Source organism: Capricornis sumatraensis, chromosome 16, assembly GCF_032405125.1.
Source record: "Capricornis sumatraensis isolate serow.1 chromosome 16, serow.2, whole genome shotgun sequence".
NCBI lineage: Eukaryota > Metazoa > Chordata > Mammalia > Artiodactyla > Bovidae > Capricornis > Capricornis sumatraensis.
Genome location: NC_091084.1, coordinates 15,806,920 through 15,830,257, shown reverse-complemented (window position 1 = coordinate 15,830,257; position 23,338 = coordinate 15,806,920). Strand labels below are relative to the sequence as shown.

The 23,338-nt window shown below is 37.2% G+C and overlaps 1 protein-coding gene across 2 annotated transcripts in view; it reads right to left on the bottom strand.

Annotated features, from left to right (window-relative positions):
* The window catches only part of CCDC82 (coiled-coil domain containing 82), a 32,416-nt gene that overhangs the window by 2,045 nt on the left and 7,033 nt on the right, over window positions 1-23,338 (bottom strand). For both annotated transcript variants that reach the window (XM_068988849.1, XM_068988850.1), the window contains exons 4-7: window positions 13,485-13,577; window positions 11,779-11,903; window positions 8,717-8,887; window positions 2,689-2,874 (exon numbers count right to left, since the gene is read on the bottom strand). In XM_068988849.1, coding sequence (XP_068844950.1) covers window positions 2,689-2,874; window positions 8,717-8,887; window positions 11,779-11,903; window positions 13,485-13,577 — 575 coding nt within the window. The remainder of the gene's footprint in view (window positions 1-2,688; window positions 2,875-8,716; window positions 8,888-11,778; window positions 11,904-13,484; window positions 13,578-23,338) is intronic.

The window sequence follows — 23,338 nt, the reverse complement described above, 5'->3', positions numbered from 1 at the left end:
TCTTCTGTGTTCACTACCTCATCCCAACAATCCTGTCTTCAAGTTCCTTGGAAATCCCACCATCAAAGGTACTCTCAAAAGAAAAATCGTTTGTCAGCATTTGCCAGTGGCATATGACATTCTGTTCTTCACTTCTAATTTAGAATGAGGCATGTATTACTATTATAGTCATTATATATTTCGATTTTATCATAATTTTATCATTTTCTTTTCTTACACTTGAGTTGCTCCTATCCTTTTAATATCGTTAGGTTAAAATCAGATCTCCTAGTTAAACTGTTAGGAGGAAGAAGAAGAATGCAGTCAGTCTAGTTGGCAGGTCTTTGGGAAGAAATTCTGAGAGAGACCAAGATAATGGAAGACAAATGCTTGGAGGAAGAAAAATGCTTGGAGGAAGAAGAGGCAGGTAAGGGAAAAAGCAAGGTGTGAAACATAAGCTACAGAGTTTGTATAAGGAGAGAGAAGAGGCTCACATGCTGAGAGCTAAGAGCAGAAAGAGCCATGGACGTACCACTCAAGGAGCACAGAGCCCAGGTTCTAAAGGTTTAGGGTAGCTGTGGCCAAGAAGGCGGCACGCATCACAGGAACACAGGCAGTGCTACTACTCGAAGGCAAACACACTCTGACGGGGAGGTGGAGTGATGTGGAGAAATGTCAGGGTACTGATAAATTCTGCAATTTAATCATAGGACAGAAAGATGCCTATGGGCTTACATTGGCTAATAAACTTCTTTGGTTTTTAGAATATCTTTTGAGAATATCTATTGACAAATATTTTTAAAGTAGGAGGGCTCTCAAAAAGAAAATGAAATTCTTTGGTATTTTATGTGAAAAAATATGCATGTTGTCCTAAATATGCAGCATCCTGAAATACTTTCAATGCCCAATGCTGTCTTATTTTTTTAAGCATAATGTGACACTTGGCTTTCTTAAGAATCTTTTTCTTCTTGTAGGTCCCTTCTGTTGTCACAAACTTTGTTAAGCTTTCTCTAAGGTACATGATTTCGAAATGTACCTTAGAGAAGTACCTTTACTTCTTTCTGTAAGAAGTTTAATGTTCTTTCCCATATATAAAATTATTATATAGTATGTACAATACACAGTAATTTTGCTACACCTAGTACATAATTCTTTTAATTGGTGTCCCAAAAGGTCTTTCAACCCCACTAGAGGGTTGGTAACACTTCAATGCATCAATAAAAGCACTTAAGAATTTCATGTCAAAAAATAAATAAATAAAAATTAAAAAAGAAGCATTTCATGTCACTGAGGAAAACGAAGTTGGGACTTACTAGATAAGTGATGGCTCTTCCCCACGGCAAATGAAAAAGCACAGAGAAGGATAGGGAGGAAAGAATTGTGAGTGACTGAGAGAAGTGGATGGCATCACTGACTCAATGGACGTGAGTCTGAGTGAACTCCGGGAGTTGGTGATGGACAGGGAGGCCTGGCGTGCTGCGATTCATGGGGTCGCAAAGAGTCGGACACGACTGAGCGACTGAACTGAACTGAACTGAGAGAAGTGGAAGCAAAGTAAAAGATACAAAGCTGAAGAGAGTAAAATGAAACAAGACGACTGAAGGGTCAAGATGTGGGGAGCAGGCAAGGAGACCCCCAGCTGGTGGTCTGTGGTGGGTGGTAACTGTCAAAAGGGAAACTGACCTTGATATCCTCCTCCGGCCCAGGACACCCCTGTGGGACATGCCATGTCCTATGAAGTTCCTATTTTGTCTGTTCTCGTGTTCTTTCCCTTGGCTCATAAGTTTATTCTCTAAGCTCTCTTTTTATTTTCCTCTTTTACAAATTTCCCTGATATAAATAACCCAGGCTTTTTTTTTTTTAAGATTAAATATACTACTGATCTGAGTATCAACTCCTATCTGAATTGATACCTGAAAACCTCCTATCTGTTCTCTCTCACACAGTCATGTAACTGGACGTGTTTTAGAAGACTGCGATCGTATTAGCATCCTTGCATTCTTTCCATGTACCATAACAATTCTAAAAGCTCTGTGAGCAGACCAGAGCTTATGAGCTGCCAGCAGATCTTCGGGAATCCAGTGCACTCTTCAAAATCCCCACTTTATCCTTGCTATCACATTTAGTGATGAACAGGATATGGGGGAATCAAAATCAGTGCCGTGGCCTGAAACCTCTGCATTCCCCTTGATCTTCAGTTACAGTGCTCACTGCTCAGTCCCATGTCCTCAGGAAGAGGATGTGGGTGTATTAGAACTGGCAGCCGAGGTCCTTTCCTCAGATTGGCACCAGGGGCTTCTTCACTCTCACGTCACAAGAACTGTTCTAAAGATAGGAAGCAGACAAGCAGAGGTGAGTCCTATACTTTGTCAAAGAAAATAAGGGGACTTAATATATATGTAAGGAAAACCACACATACATAAAAGTGAAAGGACAGAGGTCCTTCATTAAAGGACTATATTACTGCTGATTAAAATGTATCTGATGAGCTAAGTGAACACACAGAACATCAGGGCACCTCTTCAGGGTACAACAATGATGAGCATGACAGGAATGGGTGGAAGAAGAGAAAATACCAAGACAGGGAGAGAGGGAGAGGTTCTCTTTTAAAAGTCACTGTCTTCTATTCTCATAATTCACATCCTTTTGCTGATCAGCAGTAGGCTCCAGAACCTACTGAATGAAATGGTTCTTCTATATTTCCCTTACCTTCTCAATCCAGCCACTGTTTTTTGACTGATTGAAAATTCTTTTCACTGTTTCTTTAACCTGTTCATCCTCAACCTCTTCTGTCTTTGCAATGGAGCAACACTCTTGGTACAGCTCGAATTTAAAATGTTTCAGTTTATGGTAAATTCTGGTTCGCTCAGCACAAATTCTGCCAACAGTAAACACCTAAATCAAGAAATAAACATCATCTGGTATATGAAATGAATATATAGTAGAGGAAGTACAGCCTTTCTGGTGTTCAGATTTTCTTTAAAATAGGATCCATGCATTATTTTTCAAAATTTTTATACAATAATTCCTTTACCTTCTTTTATTTATACAACCAAGTTAACAAAAAACCGAGCAACTGCTATGTTTCAAGTACTGAGTTAAGCACTGGAGATACAGAAATAAAATATGTGCCTCCTATATCAGGGGAATTTACACTGCTGGGAGAAAAAAACAAGTGATTATAAAACAACATGCCAAATGCAATGCACGAGAGGCAATCAAAGTATACAGAGAAGGGACAATTAACACAGTCCAGAAAAAAGCACGGTTCTAAATTAGGTGATGTGTGAACTAAGTCTTTAGAAAACAGTGAGTCAAGTTTGGGAAAGAGGAGAAAGATGGCTTGTAAGGCATAAAGACAGCCATACCCCAAAGCAAGAAAAGCACGCAAGCTAATATACATACAGTTACTGTGGTAAAAATGCCTGAATTATGATAATTTTCTAGCTTATAAACCAGCAATCTCTAATATTTTTGGCACCGGGAACCAGGTTCATGAAAAACATTTTTTTTCTTTTCCCCCACAGACCTGGACAGGGGAATGATTTTGGGATAGAACTTTATTTCTATCATTATTACATCAGCTCCACCTCAGATCATCAGGCATTAGATTCCAGAGGCTGGGAACTCCTGTTACAAACACGTAAACTGAAACAGGCTCTCACACCAATATTAAAAATAGAGCACTTTTAACCAAATATATTTTTTTCCAAAATATTATGCAAAGTAAAAAATAACTTTTTGTTTAGTTATATTTTTATCTTAATTAATGTGGGCTTCAGAGGTTAAAGCGTCTGCCTGCAATGCGGGAGACCCAGGTTCGATCCCTGGATCAGGAAGATCCCCTGGAGGAGGAAATGGAGACCCGCTCCAGTATTCTTGCCTGGAGAATCCCATGGACGGAGGAACCTGGTGGCCTACAGTCCCCTGGGTCACAAAGAGTTGGACACGACTGAGCGACTTCACTTCACTTCAATGTGTGCTAAGTCACTTCAGTTGTTTCTGACTTTTTGTGACCACATGGACTGTAATCCCCTAGGCTCCTGTCCATGGGATTCTCCAGGCAAGAATACTGGAGTGGGCTCCACTGCCTTCTCCAGGGATCTTCCCCACCCAGGGGTGGGACCTGCATCTCTTACCTCTCCTGCACTGGCAGGCAGGTTCTTTACCACCAGTGCCACCTGGGAAGCCCTAATACTGGAGTGGGTTGCTATGTCCTCCTCGAGGGGATCTTCCCGACACAGGGATCGAACCCAGGTCTCCACATTACAGGCAGATTCTTTACTGTCTGAGCCACCAGCGAAGCCCAAGAATACTGGAGTGGGTAGCCTACCCCTTCTCTAGGGCATCTTCCCGACCCAGGAATCAAACTCAGGTCTCCTGCACTGGAGGTGGATTCTTTACCAGCTGAGCCACCTGGGAAGCCCCTTAATTAATGAGTCTGATGTAATTATAAACATTAATATTTTATTACTAGCAAACTAAAAATTTTGATTTCTATGTTTATGTGGACTTCTAGGATCTTATGATTAAGAATACTGTTCTTGTGAACTCAACCATCCATTCTCTTTTAGAATGTTTTAAATGCATGCTTTGTTATACGCATCTATAGCTAAAATTGGAAAACAGTGTCACTGCACTGACCTCATTAAATGTAACTGTACCTACATTATTTCACTCATTGTAGAAAATGCATCAGAAAGGACTTCAAACTTTACACCATGACCAATCTTATTCTCATGGAGTAACCTCAGGAAATAGACAAACTTTCTCCTAATTTATGTTATTTGTCTTTGTGTCTACATACATGATGGGTTATGCTTTTGTGAATTCAGTAAGAGTGATATAGTTATATTATTGACCTATGCAACTTGTATTCTATCTGGCAAAGAACTGTGCTGTTTTTCTGAAGTCACACTGTAGGGATCAGACAGGCGATGAGTTAAATAAACAATACAAAAGTATATTGGCAAAAATGAATAAAAGTTAAATATGATGGTCAGTAACAGTCAACTTTGATGCATCGTCTTGTGAAGATGGCATTTGGGATATTTTCAAATGTTTCTTAGAATTTCAAAATGCTGATGAAAAGAACATCTATATTTCTGTTTATGATTTGGGAAAATCTGTTTTTCAGATCATCAGAAACAATCAGGTATTACTGTTCATGGCTTGCTTACTGTAAGTATTGTTCCCACTGAAACATTATCATCAAACCAGTCATACAAATTACAGTTCACTTGCCAATACCTCTCACTTTAAGTAAAAAGATACTACAACAGTTGCAGTGAACTCTACGGGGCAGTCCATTTCTACCATTCAAGTAGATGATGCAGGAAAAATCTCTTATGGCTGCTCTGGATAAAATATGGTAGAAGAATAATACAAGTTTTTGGTTTTATTACATTGTATTCTGTATTTCCACAAAACAAGAATTTATTTGTATAGAGATTTTGAGTTGGAAAAAAAGAAGCAGAGAAGTGTTTAAGATTTTCTATTTTCTTTTTCCAGTATGAAACAAAACTATCTATTGAAAATCCTTTTCATTTCTAATTCCTACCCTCTTGGTGTTTACCTTACACTTAGTTTATCGACCCTGGAAGTTAATAAACCCAAAATTACCTTTAGAATATTCTCATACTATTTTTTTTTCCCCAAATATGAGCACATTTTATATGGAAGAGCCTAAATCATTATTAGTAAGGCTTCATAAAAAGCAGTAAATATACACAGTAAATGTACATAGTTGCTGCATACACTGCAAGTGGACCTCTCCTTTCACCCCTTCCCTGTTTTAGTGTATTGTTACAGCCAATTGTACCTTATGAATTAATGTATATAGTACAACACAGCTTATACTGTAGCATTCTATTTACATGAAGTTCTAAAAACAAGTAAATCAAATCTATACTGCTAGAATAGTGTCCTTACATGTCCATAAATGTATTTAGAGAGTACTTTTAATTAACTAATTGCATTTCTAAACATTAAGGACACTACTTGGGGGAAATTATCTGGTGGCTCTGTGGTTAGGACTCAGTGCTTTCACTGCCAAGGGCCCAAGTTCAGTCTCTGGTTTGGGGAACTAGGATCCCACAAGCCACACAGTGTAGCCAAAAGAAAAAGAAAAAAAAAAAAATAGAGACGCTATTCTAACAAGATAGACAATATTTTAAAAATTGTCAGAGAGAAAGAGAAATGGTAACTTCTGTGATGACTACCTCAGAGCAGATAAGTTAAGTGATATGTAAATGATCATTAATCCACTGTGTAGGGTTAGTATAGTTCTGATAAATCTGATAAATCTGAAGATAACCAAGTCATCTCAGTTATCAGTGTGAACTAGGGGCCTGACATAGCCAAAGATCAATCAGAAACAAAGCTAAAAACTGTCATCAAATTTTCCTAAAGCAGAAGATGGTGACTGCAAAGCAATAGAAATAATCTGATCTGTAATTTATCAGACACAACACGTGGAAATGTAAATCAACACTTCAACAAATTAAAGCAAGGAAATACAATGAAACATGCATTATGCACATTTTAAACACGTTTTTAACACTGTCGATAGCTTTCTGAGGTATTTCGTTAGGCCCTCATATACAGAGAAGCAACCAGTTCCTTAAGGAAATTAAAGTACGGAGAAGAAAGAGAAAAGATCTTCAAGGAAAGAGGGATGGGAAGAAGTCTATTGTCTATCTCCAGGTCTCTAGGAACACTGGGCTTCCCTGGTGGCACAGACGTAAAGAATCCGCCTGCAATGCAGGAGACCTGGGTTCGATCTCTGGGTTGGGAAGATCCCCTGGAGGAGGGCATGGCAGCCCACTCCAGCATTCTTGCCTGGAGAATCCCATGGACAGAGGTGCCTGGTGGGCTACAGTCCATGGGGTTGCAAAGAGTCGGACATGACTGAGTGACAAAGCACAGCTAAAAACCTAAGTGCAACAAGCTGAGTTAAGGGATTCTATTCCCTCTCAGCCTGTTCTTTGCATGGATGCATTACACGTGGCTAGGCTTCCTTGGTGGCTCAAATGGTAAAGAATCTGCCTGAGTGCAGGAGAACTAGGTGCAATCCATGGGTCAGGAAGATCCTCTGGAGAAGGGAATGGCTAACCCACTCCAGTATTATTGCCTGGAGGATTCCATGGACAGAGGAGCCATACAGTCCATGGGGTCGCAAAGAGCTGGAGTCGGTTGAGCGACTAATGCTTTCACTTTTCACCTTTTTTATTACACATGGCCATCTGCCTGAAACTTAATGCCTCTTCTCACCGGATCTTAAGTGTCTTGAGGAGTCCGGACAGACTCTGGGCAAAACTGAAAAACTTGTTCGTCCTCCTAACTGCCTTTCAGATCTCATGTTTCTTTCCTCCAGGTGATTTTCTTCTCCTCTAATGCCCTCAGATAGCACCACAAGCTGGTGGTCCAGGGCTCTGATCTCAGTACCCTATCCAAGACTGTTGTAGCTAAAACTATAGCCACTCCTCACTATCCTCAGGGGTTGGTTCCAGGACCCTCCCTGATACCAAAATCTGCAGATGCCCAAGTTTTACATCTGGGGTTCTCTATCTGCACAGTAAACCAACCACAGGTGTAAAAATAGTATAGTTAAACCGTGACCAACATAGGTTTGAATTGCATGAACCCATGTAGACATGGATTTTTAAAAATAAAAACACAGTTGGTCCTCTGTATCAGTGGATGAGGAATCAACAGAGGGAAGTCTAGAGGAAGCTTTCAACTTTAATATTTTTTGTAAGTGTAATCATTTTACAAAGAGTAAAAAAAATAAATAGAAGTAGTCTGCATCTGCGTCTTTTTTTTTTTTTGTCTTCACACTGCACTGTTCTGCTCGTTTATCAAATACTTTTCTCCAATATTTCAAATGTTTTCTTCTGTTTTGTCTATTCATTCAAAATTAATAGTACCTTAAATATACAGTGATGGTTCTAGGCTCTGAAACACCTCTGACGTAGTCTAAGTTGAAGCACAGTTTTCCTTCAAACCTCATCATTGGGGTGAATCTGGAAGTGTTAGTCACTCATTTGTGTCTGACTCTGTGTGACCCTATGGACTGTAGCCCGCCAGGCTCCTCTGTCCATGGGATTCTCCAGGCAAGAATACTGGAGTGAGTTGCCATGCCCTCCTCCAGGGGACTGCCCAACCTAGGGATCAAACCCTGGTCTCTGACACTGCAGGCAGACCCTTTACCATCCACAGTGAAGTGAAGTCACTCAGTTGTGTCTGACTCTTCGCAACCCCAGGGACTGTAGCCTACAATGCTCCTCCATCCATGTGATTTCCCAGGCAAGAGTACTGGAGTGGGTTGCCATCTTTAATTATTTGTTTGTAGATTGTCAATTTGGTAGATGATCTGCTCTAAAATTTCCATTGGGATCAAATTCTCCTTGGGACTCAAAAAGGATATCTGCTTCCTCTGGCTCAGTTACCTCCTTTTTCATCCTTATCCCCTCTCCCTCACACTCCTCACCCTCTCCTAGTTTGGGTGATGTACACTTAGACAATATGCACTGATTTTAGTACCTGACTGAATCTGGAGTGAATCTGATGTATAATACACATTTTCACATTAAAAAATGGTACACTCTTTCCCCGTGCTCTTTTTCTTCTCCTGGTGCTTTCTCCATTTGTGAAAAGAACTTAGGGCTAACCATGCAGGCTTAGTTAGTGAAAATTTCTGATTTTTGAGAACTAAAATGAGAGGTGGAAAAAATACCTGTTTATCGTGTGACATGAAATCATCTGTTTCCATGGTCCTGGTGTTATACAGCTTTCCTGATAAATGCACCGAGTATTTACAGTGGCGATGCAAGCCACAAGCCTGGCAGGAACAGTTCTCAGGATTCTTCGGTTGGATACTTACACTAGAATAATTTTCTACTCGCTCCTGAAAATAATTTCAAAATGTAATGAAAGTTTAAAGTATAAGAAAGACAACAACAAAATAAAACATAAGAGCCCAACAAAATTAAAATTAAGAACAGGAATCATAATAATAGAATAAGATGTAAGAGCAAAACACACTGGTATGTCTCACTTTGGTACTGAGCACACAGTAGGTGTTTGACAAGACATATTTAAATTTTAAAAATGAATTTATAACTTAGGCTGTTAAAAGAGACCAGATTAAGAAACTAGCTTCATTTCTCTCAAACTTGTAAGTTACTACTAAGGTTTTAATTTACTTATCATCTCTCTTCTTTTCTTCAGATGTTGTAATTAGTTAAAATAGGAAAAGAATAAGCAGAAAAAAAATTCAGGATAATATAATTAAAAGATCAATTCATTCAGGTTAATAAAAATCGAGAAAAAAAAAAAGATCACATTTAGTCTCCATTGCGTGAATTATATTTTCCACAAAATATTGCAGAAATAATTTAATTCTCCTGTGGTTGCTTACTAAAGTACTATGAAAACAAACAAGTTTGAACTAGGATTGTTAGATTGCCAGTATTGCTATGGCCAGTCTAATAGCTGAGTTAGGAATGAATAAACAGAGAAAATATTTGGCATTCATAAATAAGCTTTATGAAGCTGTGAAATTACTTGTGCTTGAGCAGTTTTGCTTAAGCTCTAGGCCTGTGCTAGACACTCCTATTCTAATTAGTAGTGTGGATTAGCCTACCACAATATTTGAGCTGCACACAATGAGCATATTAACAGGGTCACTAATCTGCATTCTCTATCAGCCTGACAGTAATTAAGTATCCAGTAGAGTTTCCTTTTTACATTTATAATTCACAGCAACACTGTCTTGTCCTTTTTATTGTTTCTCTTATTTCATGGTACTTCATGACATGAGTCAGTATAGGCTGACATTCAGGGTAAACAGGTGACTACTCATCTTCCCTTCCTGCTTCTCTGGAATTCACAGCACATACGGAGATGAAAGTTCTATCAGCTTGGCTCCCTGAGTGACTACAATTAATAGAGCACCCCTACTGACTCACAGTGAACATACAAGTGAAAAATAAAACTTTGTTTAGTTCAGCTGTTGAGGTTTTTGTTGTTGGTTTACTGTGTCACATTATTTATTTCTTGCAGCATAACCTACTTTGAACAAGATCGTACTGAATTGATTATCTATGTGTCTGAATTTTAAAGCTAATATTATCTTGTAACTTACAGTTATTATTTCAACATTGGGTTATCCAAATTCTGTATAACCTATCATAGTATGGAAAACATATTACAGCAGAATTGATGGGCTTTGAAGTCTGAGAAACCCTAGACCTAAGGTTTGTGCTTGGTTCAAACACTGGTCTGACTAATTACTAGCTGTGTAACCTCAGTTTTTTCTGGGTTACAATTTTCTCATTTTTAAAATAGAGGAACTAGTAGTACCTTTCTTGGGGGGTTACTCTGAAGATCAGATAAAATATTTTACTTTGGATATATATTACTTGGCAAAATTAAATGATCAATATGCTATTTTTATTTCTATTAAAGATAATGATATATATTATACCATATCTTAAGAGCTGTGCCATGTACTTTACCTTAAAAATTAGTAAATATTTCCTTTAAAGTAGGTATTTTCTCTATCTGAGGAAGAAACTGGAATTCATGAAAGTTAAGATCACTCAAAGTAAAAAAGAAATATTCGGTGGCCCTAAACTCAAGTGACTGAAAGTTACTGTCGTGTCCGACCCTTTGTGACCCCAAGGACTGGATAGTCCATGGAATTCTTTAGGTCAGAATACTGGAGTGGGTAGCATTTCCCTTCTCCAGGGGATCTTCCCAACCCAGGTCTCCCACACTGCAAGCGGATTCTTTACCAGCTGAGCCACCAGGGAAGCCCCCTAAACTCAATCTATCCTCCGAATTGAAGTCTTCTAACTCTTTTTTTCTTTTGTAATCCATAACTGTCCCTTAAACCTAAACCATCTGTAGCTAATTTATCTTCAAGTAATACAAGGCTGAACAGGCATTGGATGAAGCCAAATCTCCTGACACAAAATGAGGTAGAGTAGCTAATGATTTAGGTGCTAGAAAGACTGAATATGGAACTTGAACTTCTACTATCTTGCCTTTTTCTTCTTGCTAATTATTAAAAGATAAAAAGTTAGAAGTAGGGAGGAAAAAAAGTCTTGTAAATCATATAGGACGGCCTCTACTATTAGAGAGCATAAAATAGAAATCTAGGGGGATAACATGGAATCAATTAGATCTTATAAATTAAAAAGAATCTTCTCCCAAATTGGTAGAATTACAAAATCGTAAGGTGGAGAAGGATGTCAAAGACCGTGTAGGTCAGGGCTTCCCTAATTATATTATGGGAACCAATATCCTAGAAGGTAATAATAGGTATTTTATGAAGAAAACGAGCCTCATAGTAAAACACAAATTTGCAAAGTATTATATTTTATATTGCCCTCTTGATGATTTACATAATGCTTCTTGAAAAGCCCGCCAGCAGTTAAGTTAAACCTACTGTTTCTCAACCTTCTTTAACAATGGAGCTCTTTTTTACTGCAACAGTTAACAGCCTGTGAGACAATTTCCTCATTTTACCAGATGGGTTAAGCCCTAGAGATGTTTTAGAGTTATCATTTATAACTACTTAATTATTGGATAGATATAACAAGTGGGAATGATTAAAACAATTATAGCCTTAGAAGAGACAAGAAACAAGCTGATTATCTAACAAAGAAAAATGCTAATAATTTAGAAGATTAATTAAAGAAGTGTGACTGGTTATTGAAATTCCAAGAAGACTCTCACTCCTATCCCACCCCACCCTCAACCAGAGATTCAAAAACAAATAAAACTGTATACCTTGTATTGCTCTTTCCAACGACTTCTAGAGACTAAATTCTCTAGACGAGGCTGAACAAAGCGGTTATCCAAATAATGAAGAGAAGTCAACATATCTTGTGCGTACGATTTCTGCCTGGTGCCATCTGTTCAGGGGAACAATAACAACAACAATAAAAACAATCACTTTGCCCTTATAAAATATTTAAATAATGGAATAGTTAAGGATTTCTTCCCATAGCTTTAAGCAGATACTTGGCTGGTTGATTAGAAACATTTTAAATAAATAAAAAACAAACCAACCAACCAGTAAGGTTAAAGGAAATCATTCCATCAGAGTATTAGGGAATGGAAGAAACCACACAGGCCCTCTAATTGTTCCCTGAACACCTCAAACGTATTCTTTCCTGAGGGTCTTTATGCTTGCTGCACTCTCTGCTAGATTCACGCGTTGCTTCCTTCCTCACTTCATTCAGGTTTCTGTTCACAAGGTAACACTTGGGGGACCTTTTTGAGCAATCTAACACAGAAATCTATACTCTTGATCTCCTTATCCTGTTTTATATTTTTCAAGAACTAATCCCTGCTGCTGCTGCTAAGTCGCTTCAGTCGTGTCCGACTCTGCGTGACCCCATAGATGGCAGCCTACCAGGCTCCCCTGTCCCTGGGATTCTCCAGGCAAGAACAATGGAGTGGGTTGCCATTTCCTTTTCCAATGCATGAAAGTGAAACGTGAAAGAGAAGTCGCTCAGTCGTGTCCAATTCTTAGCGACCCCATGGACTGCAGCCTGCCAGGCTCCTCCGTCCATGGGATTTTCCAGGCAAGAGTACTGGAGTAGGGTGCCATTAGCTGACATCATATCTTTGTTTACTCATTGTCTGTCTCTCCCAGTAGACTTTAAGCAACACAAGGGCAAGATCTGTCTATGTCATATAGTCATTGCCATATTCCTGCAGTTTTTCTCAAATACTGCCTGGCCCTTAGTAGACACTCAATGGATATTTGTTCAATACAGTTTGAATGAAAGCTTGCTTCGGCATGTACGTAGATATTCAGCATTATTTATAGTCTTTATTAAGAGGCAGATTCTGAGCTAGATGCAAGGGGTATGTATATAGCAAGTATGGTTCTTTCCACACTCTTAAAGAAGGAAGGCAAAAATACAGTTTCAATACATTTGAGAAGTGCATATATATCAGTGCCACCACACTCAGGGTAACAGCATAGATAAGGGAATGAGAAATATTACTTAAGTGGGTTACAGATAACTTTCATAGTGGAAATTACTTTACACTTACTCAGAAAATCTACAGTAAAAAGGGATTATACTCTAATGAGAAACAGCAAGGCACAAAAGCATAAAAAAGCATGTAACTTTTGGTGAAATTAAAAGAGCTTAGAGCTTAGGCTGGGACAATGCATGGGTGTTGAGGTACCCTATTGCTTTATTAATATATGCCCTATATCCTCAAATTCACTGTGAACTCTCAAAGGAGAGGGAAAATATTCCTTTTGTACTTTCACATATTACAAATAATAAACACTAACAAGTGTGTGATGTGAATGGACTTTTGGTGTAGTTGATCCTAGAGTGAACAATTGGAGGGCCTTAAGATTGGGTCTCCTTGGTTTTATTTAATATACACATACACATATAGAACAATGAGATTGTTTAAAAATTGGAAAAAAAGAAACCCTGATTGCTCCATTTATATTATTAACTTACCATATAATGTTCCCAGAAAAGATCCATCTAGAGCATTGATCAGAAGAGCTTTCACAACTCTTTCAAAGTGAGTGTAGTGGTCACTAAAAGAATCTGAAATTAATTTAAAATATTAGAATCTGGCAGAAAAAAAAGTTATCTGAATACAATGGGTTCCTTTCTCCAAGGCTAAGAAATTAATGCTATAAAATGAAATTGCTTAATTACTCTAATTTTCTAGCTGGCTCAGTGACTTATCCAGTCACCAAGAAAATCTCCATTTTCCAGATTCACTGACTTCTAACGCAAAGTTTCAAGTTCTTATTTCAAATCATCTTCACTTTCCAAACTTACTAAGGGAAAACTGTTTAGGAAATATTAAGATATTTTGTGGAAAAAATCAAAATCATCCCCTATGCACTCAAATTTAATTATCAACTTGACAATTACAGCAAGGAAGAAAACCTCTAAAGGTAGATTGCTCAGTATGTGAATGAACTCCTCTTATTCCTTATCTCTAAAACATGTTACATATGAAACTGTACAGGAAATTGCTACCCTAGCCAGAACCACAATGGCTATAAAAACTCAGTATCCTTTCTGATGCCACAGATTTAGGATTTTCCATATCAATTAAGAAAAGTTATGTCTTCTCTTTTTTGTGCCAAATGTAAAAGCCTACTTTCCCACTAACTCAGTTTGGTCCATGGAATCATCTCTTGCGGAGGGTCAGGCGAAATGATAAAAGAAGGTTCCTACTGTTTCCCATTTCTCTTGGGTCAAGGTTTACTATGGCTGTGGAAATGTTCTCTGTCAAACACAACCTCTTCCTTGATCTGAACTGTCATCAAAGAACACCTGTCCCTGCTCTGGGCATTGTGAAGACATTAACAACTACCTGAGTGTTTCCAGACAAGTAGAACATGCTCAACAAGGGATTAGAGCAAATAAAACCGATCAATAGTAGTAACATTCATGAGTGATTCTGACTTTGATTTCAGTTGAAATAAAACAAAAATGAAATTAAACATGAAGAAATCTTTTAATTTAGTTACTAAAAGGGTTGTATAAATCTTATTTTAGACTCCAGGGAAACTTTTAGTATGTAACCATCTTTAAGAAAACACCTTATTGAGGTGCTAGAGTGGCCAAAATAAAGCAGTAATAAAACTACTGAACAATAGCATATATTTGCACTGGGGACCTCAGGCTTTAAAGGCCTAATTTTAATTTAAAATAAAAAAAAAAACTAATAATAGCCATTTATGAATACAGTTTGAAAATGAAATAGCAGCTTAATAGAATTCAATTTTGACTAGACTTTCATCCACCTTTGGATATAAAAGTATATTGTTGGTACATGCTTGATTTATGAGTGTTAAAATGAATTTAAACTCTGTCTAGCACTTCCCAAACTGAACTAGTTGAAAACTGTTCTGGAAATAGTAACTGTTGTGTTGAGAAAAAAAAATCAAATGGACCCTCCTTCACATGCATTTAACTATCAAAAAACTGAAATAGAATTTAAAATTTTTATTCCACTGAATTTACCAGTCTTAAATATGCTAATGCCCAGTGTTACTCACCTGTTACAGAGTTTGAATAACTGATGCTCTATTTCAAAGATAGTGCTAATAGTGTTTAAGATTGGGAGTGAAACAAAAGGGCAGAGAATCAGAATCGTCTGAAGAGTTCTCCTAAACACAGCACGCATTTCCTACTAATATGTGTCAGAATCTCCTTCACAAGGGTCAACAAGAGGGCCTTGATTTCATTGTGCTTGAATGGATGGGTAGGTGGTGTTGGAATTATGCTTCTGGCATAATTTTTTCTCAAGTTGAAATAAAAATATTACTGAGCAGGTAAAGGCCAGGCAACATTTTATGTACTTGCATACATTGCTTTATTTCTGACAACAAACCTACAAAGTACTATCAATATTCCCAGTTTATTTCTCATTGAGGAAACAGATACAGAGAAGATGAAAAACTTTCCAAAGATGACAGAACTGGTAAATATTGGAGCCAAGGCTGGAACAGACAACCGGACTCTAGATTTCATGTTACAATCCCCTACAAAGATGTTGTTTTGCATGGTAGTTAGATTTGATCCTTTCATACTTCAGAACATGTAATTTTAGAGTTGGATGGGGAAACTGAAGAAAATTCAAATCCTTTATTTTAGGATTAATCCTTTATCTTAGGACACTCACGATGACGAAATAACTTAACCAAGCTTACACGACTAGATAGAAGCAGAATCAAATCCTGACTCCTCCAGAGCTTTTCTCAGCATTTTAATCCCTATATTGGATGGGCTTCTATAGGACACCCCAGAAATACTATTTAAAACTTTCCTCCTTGATTATAAAAAAAATTCAAAAGGATGCAGGAGAAAACCAACAATATTCATGTTTAGGCGTCTTTATTTTTACAAGGTAATCAACTCCCCCATATTCAATCATCAGACAGTTTAATCATTCTGTCGATTTTCTGTGCATCCTTTATCATGCATTTCACATATATGCTAAGATTTTGTTTAGCATCTGACCTTCCCACTACTGATCTGGTTTTCTCACGTCAGTACTACATTCCTTTACTTATTGAAAATTTATAATTATTTTTATAAAAATCTGGTTGGGGCAAGTCCTTCTACTTCATTTTGTGCTTTGAAAATGTTATTTATTCTCATACACTTGTTCTCCCAAGCAAACTTTAAGGCTGTGTTCACAAAGCTGAATGAAGAATTTAAGAAGATATAACTTCTTGTACAATTTATTATTCATACCTCCCATAAACATTCTTATCTCTTTTACTCACATTTCCTTTTCTATTCCACAGTAAACTTTATTCCTGTACATTTAAAGCTATGCTTTTCTTCTTAAGATTAGGCCTAGTAACTATTTTGTTCACTAGTGTAAATGGAATTTTCCCACATTGTATCTTCTAAATAATTATTGACAGTATATAAGAAAACTATTGAGTTTTACACATTTATTGTGCATTAGTCATTCTCGAGACCTTTTTCTAAGGAGCATGAGATTCCTGGAAAATTGCAGAGTTGGACAGAGAGATACTGATTGCAAATTCCTGGGCACTGAATGCTTTCTCCCTTAACCCTGAGGAGGATGTGGTCTTGCTAATGCTAAGTTTATTTCTAGAACCAAGAGAGGTTTCTAAGTATTCTGTTCGGTAGAGGCACATGGATTGTTGGTGTACTTTCATGTCAAATGGAGATGAGTCCAGTGTAAAAGGGCAGGTGCAGAGCAATAAAAGGAACCCTTTCTCTATTCTAACAAGTGTCCCTCTATTTAGAGAAAAAAGAACTTAGAAAAAATATGGAAATAGATGCTGTATCTACTCCTGCTCTCAATATATCCACATCCTTTCTCTTAACTTTTGTATCTTTGGTTAAGTAAGTCAGAAACTGATGTCTTGTATATACAGTCATATTATGTTCAGTAATAAATGTCTTTTCCTTTCCCGTAGTTTTATTTCTTGTTTTACTTTTGTGTCTGTTGCATTGTTGCAAACATCTACAGCAAAGTAGGAAATATTATTGTGTTGTTCTTTATTTTAAAGAGAATATCTTTGACACTTCATTACAATGTTGGATTTTTGGCTAAAATATTCTGTTATGTACAGGACATATATTCATACTACTATTTTTAAGACTTAAAAATTTAGGTGTGGGCATTGAATTTTATCAAGTACTTTTTAAGAATCTACTGAAATTATTTTCTTTTGATATATGTGACACATTAATATGGCACCTAATATTATGCCATTTTTATAGCTCTAATGGTTAGATAACTTATTTTTTTTACTCTTGTAGATATTCCTTCATATGCCTATTTGAAAATCTTTTTCATCAGCTTAGGATGTGAGCCTCTTCAATCTGCCACAAACAGGTGCATCTGGCAACTCAAGTTATATTTTCTTCTGTCATACCTTTGAATTCACATCTGCATGTCTTTATATCCAAAAACAAGGTGAGCCTTTCAGTACACTCAAATTTCCTTTTACATATCTCACTAAGGTTATATAATTTTCTTTCTTTAATTTCCATGTGTTTTGTATTTTCCCAGCTAATAATTTGTGAAATAGTGTCTTTATTTCTATTCCTTTATGTTATCTTCTCTGCAGAAATGTTTTTTTCTCTTTACGCTAGAAACTTCTTGGGTTTAACCTACATATTATTGATGAGATTCCTGAACTGCTAACTCGGCTCTCTGAAAGTGAAAGTGAAGTCGCTCAGTCATGTCCGACTCTTTGGTGACCCCATGGACTGTAGCCTATCAGGTTCCTCCGTCCATGGGATTTTCCAGGCAAGAGTGCTGGATTGCCATTTCCTTCTCCAGGGGATCTTCCCAACCCAGGAATCAAACCCGGGTCTCCCGCATTGCAGGCAGACGCTTTACCGTCTGAGCCACCAGGGAAGCTCATTGCTTCCAATATATACTTCATTTCTGATTTTATATTTTCATTTTCTGGCAGCTTATCTTTAACTACTTCCCTTTCACCTCAAATTGTTCTCTCCTTATGATTTCCTGTTTCTTTTTCTGAAGACTGCAAGGCAAATGCTTTGTACGATTTTCTTACGTTTCCTTTAATGAAACATTTTTTCATGAGCATTTTTTTCGCTTTGGTCTTCAGGGTAACATCACCTTTCCTTTGTGCCATGATTTTACAGGTACTTTTTATTTATCTTAGAACAAGAGGAGAAATTCTCCAGAGGAGAGGATTTAATATTTAACATAAATGGTTGTGAGACTGTTCTTAGTCCTACGCAGTGTACTGATAGAATGATTCTGCTTGATTGCTAGGTGGAGACCAAGTTAATGTTCACTCACTCTAACTTCCAGTAATCTAGCAAGTATTTTTCTACCAAGGCACTAGTAGGCTGAGATGTACTCTGAGAACCTACTACTTTGTTCTCTGTCACTGTGAACCTATGATAGAATACTGAAAGAATAATGTAATTTTAATATCTACAAATCAGAAGATGTTCCCCTCTCTCTATGTGTATAAGATTACCATGTGAACCATATAGATCTGAATTCATTGAGCCACTGCTAGTCCATCCCTCTACTTCCTTTGGTATCTTTTCTGGGAGTTGTAGTCTCAGAATAAATATGAATAAATAATAATAGGGGTTAATAAGAGGAAAATACTCTGATTATCTTTAAGTCCTTCAACCATACAGTAGGAAGGAAACTATTCTAAAGTGTTAAAATACCTCTCAGAGCCAAATGGCAGAGAGCAAGGAAGTGAGAAAATGTCGTCCTATAGTATAACTGTTCTCTTCAAGAACGTAAAATTGCCTATGTCACTGATTGTCTCAACTGAGAACTGAATTTGAAGTTACGAAATGTCTCTCCCAAATTCTGATCAGACATTGAATATGAGTAGTTATCAGTGTTCCTATAGAGGTTGAGGCAGAGGGTAGAATGAATCTGGGAATACCAACCTAACTCAGGTCAGAGAACTGTGTTCATTATTCATCCTACAGAATATTGCTTTAATGAGAAAATATATTTTGATTTTCTAATGTAGGTATTAATTTACAGCAACTTTTAGAACATAATCCCTTGGCATATAAAAACTATATATACTATATTCATAAATGGCAGTCACTAATAAGTATTAAAAACATTAACCAAGTCATAAATCATCATCTTCAAATATGTAGCTTGTTTTTCCTCTGATGTTTTAATAAATCTGGTAATACCTAACATTTTTCTGTCTTCAGGAACCTTCAGTTGATAAGTTTATTTTAATCATCCATCCATCCAACTAGTAAGTTCCTATAATGTGTGGGCAGGTCTAATGTGTATTAGGATTACAAAGAGAAGAGAAGAGAAGTTGATTAACCACCTAGGTTATTTTTTGAAAGTGGGGATGGCCATTTGGATTTCTTTATTGAGTTTTACTTTTTCACATACCATAAAATTCACTCTTTTTGGTGCACAGTTCTATGACCAAAACACAAAGCTGTGTAACCACCATGACAATCAAAAACAGAAGTTATATCACCACCCCAAAACTTCCTTATGCTCCCTCTTAATCATTTAGATTTGTACATATTGAGTCTGAGGTGTCTGAAAGACACCGTGATGAAAATGTTCAGTAAGATTAAAAAATTGGGCCTTACACTACGGAAAAGTCTGTGCTGGAAATAAAAGCTTGGGAACCTCCCCAGAGATTAGGCTGAAGTTACGGGGCAGAGACTGCCTGAAGCATAAGTAAAATGAAGGCAGTGTGAGGATGGAACCTTTAGAAACATCAATATTTACATGGCAAATGGAAAAACAGGAATGCACTATTACAAAGGGGAGACAAGAAGCTAAAAAAAAAAAAAAAAAAACCTGTGAAAATGAGAACTGTCAATGGCTAGTGGCAAAACACACAGCAATATCAGGCTAACAAGGACCAAAGAGCATTTTGGCAACTTAAAAGTTGTCACTAATTTTAGTAAGAACAATTTCACTGGATTGATGGGTATAACAGTCTAAGTACAGTGCTTTGCAGTTATTGGGAAATTCTGAACAAAAGATAGGTTTAGAATAGCAGCTAAGAGAAGAACATGACAACTCAAGGGAGGAAAGGCATTAATACGGTTGCAAGTTGAGAAAAGGGAGATTGTGAGGACAGAGTCAGAAGGAAAAGCTGCAATTAAGAACACAAAAGATAAAATGTATTGCATAAAAATGAGGTACATCTCCTTCTCAGGTGGATATGCTCAGTGTTAAAAACAAGCACAGGGCTCCTTGATATTTACCCACATGAACTGAAAACTTATGTCCATAGATAAATTTTCACACAAATATTTATAGCAGCTTTATTCATAATTGGCAAAACTTGGAAGCAACGAAAACATCCCTCAACAGGTGAACAGATAAACAAACTGTGGTACATCCATACAATGGAATATTATTCAGTGATAAAAGGAAATGAGCTATCATGCACATTAAGACATGGAGGAAATTTAAATGCATTGTTAAGTGAAATATGCCAATCTGAAAAGGATACATGCTGTATGATTCCCATGATAAAAACACTTTGGCAAAAGCAAAACTATGGAGACATTGAAAAGGTCAGTGGTTGCTAGGGGTTCAGGGGTGGGAGGGAGGGATGACTAGGTGGAGAACAGGATAATTTTAGGAGTGAAACTGTTCTGATATTGTAATGGTGGATACCTGCTGCATCATTATACATTTCTAAAACCCACAGAATGTACAACACAAAGAGTGGACCGAGATGCCAACTATGAACTACAGTTAATAATGTATCAATTATCAATACTGGCTCATCAACTACACCAGATACATCAAGATTATGCAAGATGTTAATAACAGGGCAACTGTGTGTCAGGGGTTATCTAGAAACTCTCTGTACTTTCCACTCAACTTTCTAGTAAATCTAAAACTTCCCTTAAAAAACCAAAGGTAAGCATAAAAGTATAGGATAGAGAAGAGAGTTAAGACACTTTCCATGTGCTGGACTTTTATCTGGAGTGGCTATGAGTGGGTGGTGGTTGTACTAAGTCATGTCTGACTCTTTTGGAACCCCCATGGACTGTAGCCCGTCAGGCTCCTCTGTCCATGGGATTACCTAGGCAAGAATACTGGAGTGGGTTGCCATTCCCTTCTCCAGAGGATCTTCCAAACCCAGGGATCGAACCTGCATCTCCTGCACTGCAGGTGGGTTCTTCACCACTGAGCCACCAGGGAAGCCCCTAGGGGTAGGTATCTTTCCATAAATGTTCTATCACATCCTAGATACTAATATCCAGAATGACGGGACACCTCCTGACTTTCTCTGAGATTCAAATGTCCTGATGGCATGTGAACCAGTACTTACTGATATAAGGAAAACAGTCATTAATTTTCAACATACAGATGCCTATGCCTATCACTGGCATCTCTGTAACTGATTTCTTGATTTTCTTGAAATTTAAATCATACCTCAATCTACTATTTTACTTAAATCACAGTATCTAAACTGAATCATATTACACTTACTTTAGTAAACATGCCTTTTAAATGCCTTTTGGAAATATGCATTATTGAAGGGGGAAAAAAAAAATTTTCATCCAACATCCTGTTTATACCACAGGTGTAAAATATCATAAAAACAGTCTTTAAATTTATGTACAATTATAGGGATCAGAACAATAATATACACATTTAAAGACACCCTAATATTTTAGGGTCCTATTGTTTATTATATGTAAATATAAATGATTCTAATTTCCTGACAGGTTTCACTATGTAACACTTCAAAAGTCCAGATAACACCAGTGGTTCTCAAAGTGTGGTCTATAGACCCCTGTAAGTCTCCAAGTCCATTTAAGGGGATTGGTGAAGTCAAAGCTATAATATTAAGATAATTATCTGTTGTTTTTGCCATTTTGCCATTGTCACTGATGGTGCAAAAGTAACTACGGATAAGGCAGCTGGCCCCTTAACATGAATCACAGCTGTGGAATCAAGCTATTAGTAATCACTATAGTCATCATTGCTATGCATTCAGTAAAAAAGCTACTTTCATTTAAAAATGTCCTTGATGAAGCAGTAAAAATTACCATTTCTATTAAGTCATGAATCTGAGTATATGTCTTTTAAAACTAAGTTATGAGCCTCATTTTTCAAGTATATTTGAAATACCAAGTTTACCTGAAAGAACTGTTGACCAACTATGGTTATTCAGGCATCTGCCAAATATTTGATCAAAATGAACAAAGAAAATCTGTCATTTCAAGAACTCACAGTGTTTGTTACCGAAGATAAAAACTGGTATTTGAGCAGAAATCAGAATTTTGAAAAACCTGTATTTGCTACTATGAGCCTGACAATTGAATTTCCCAATACCTAAAGAATTTTTTGATGATACTGGTGGTGATATTAATGAATGTGATTTTTAAAATATTATACAGTGAAACGTATCAAAATATGGAAGATTCACTCATAGCTCAGTAGGTAAAGAAGGGCTGACTCCTTGGTTGGGAAGATCCCCTGGAGAAGGAAACGGCAACCCACTCCAGTATTGTTGCCTGGAGAATCCCATGGACAGAGGAGCCTGGTGGGCTACAGTCCATGGGGTCGCAAGAGTCAGACACGACTGAGTGACTAAAGAGAGAGATATAACCAGTATATAGATTTCCCTGGTGTCTCAGATGGTAAAGCATCTGCTTATAATGCAGGAGACCCGGGTTCAATCTCTGCGTCAGGAAGATCCTCTGGAGAAGGAAATCGTAACCCACTCTAGTACTCTTGTCTGGAAAATCCCATGGACGGAGGAGCCTGGCGAGCTACAGACCATGTAGCTCTTTGTCCGAGTCACAAACAGTTGGACAGGACTGAGCGACTTCACTTTCACATAACCAGCGAACCAATATTTTCCAAACCAATGCATGATGTTACAAAATCATAAATAAGTAAAAGATCCATTCAAATTGAAAGACATCAATGGAGTGAAATGTAAGTACTAAAAGTTCATTTATATGCTTTCAGACTCCAAACTGCAACTAATCTTTAAGAAACTTAAGAACAAGTTATTTAAGAAACCTGTTGAATTTTGGTGCAGTGTCAGTGAGACTATCCACAATTATTTTGAAAATGCTTTGGAAACAACCCTTTTTCCAGCTATCTACTTCTACGAAACAAAACTGCTTTCATCTAATTTAATGTCAATACAGACTGAATGCAAAAGCAGATTCAAGAATCCAGCTGCCTTGTACTAGGCTAGATATTAAATATAAATGTAAAACAATGCCATTCTTCTCATTTTTTGGGAAAAGTTATTTTTTCAACATGTAATGAGCTTATCACATAAGAATTTTAAGTCATTTAATTAATATTTTAAATTTCTCTT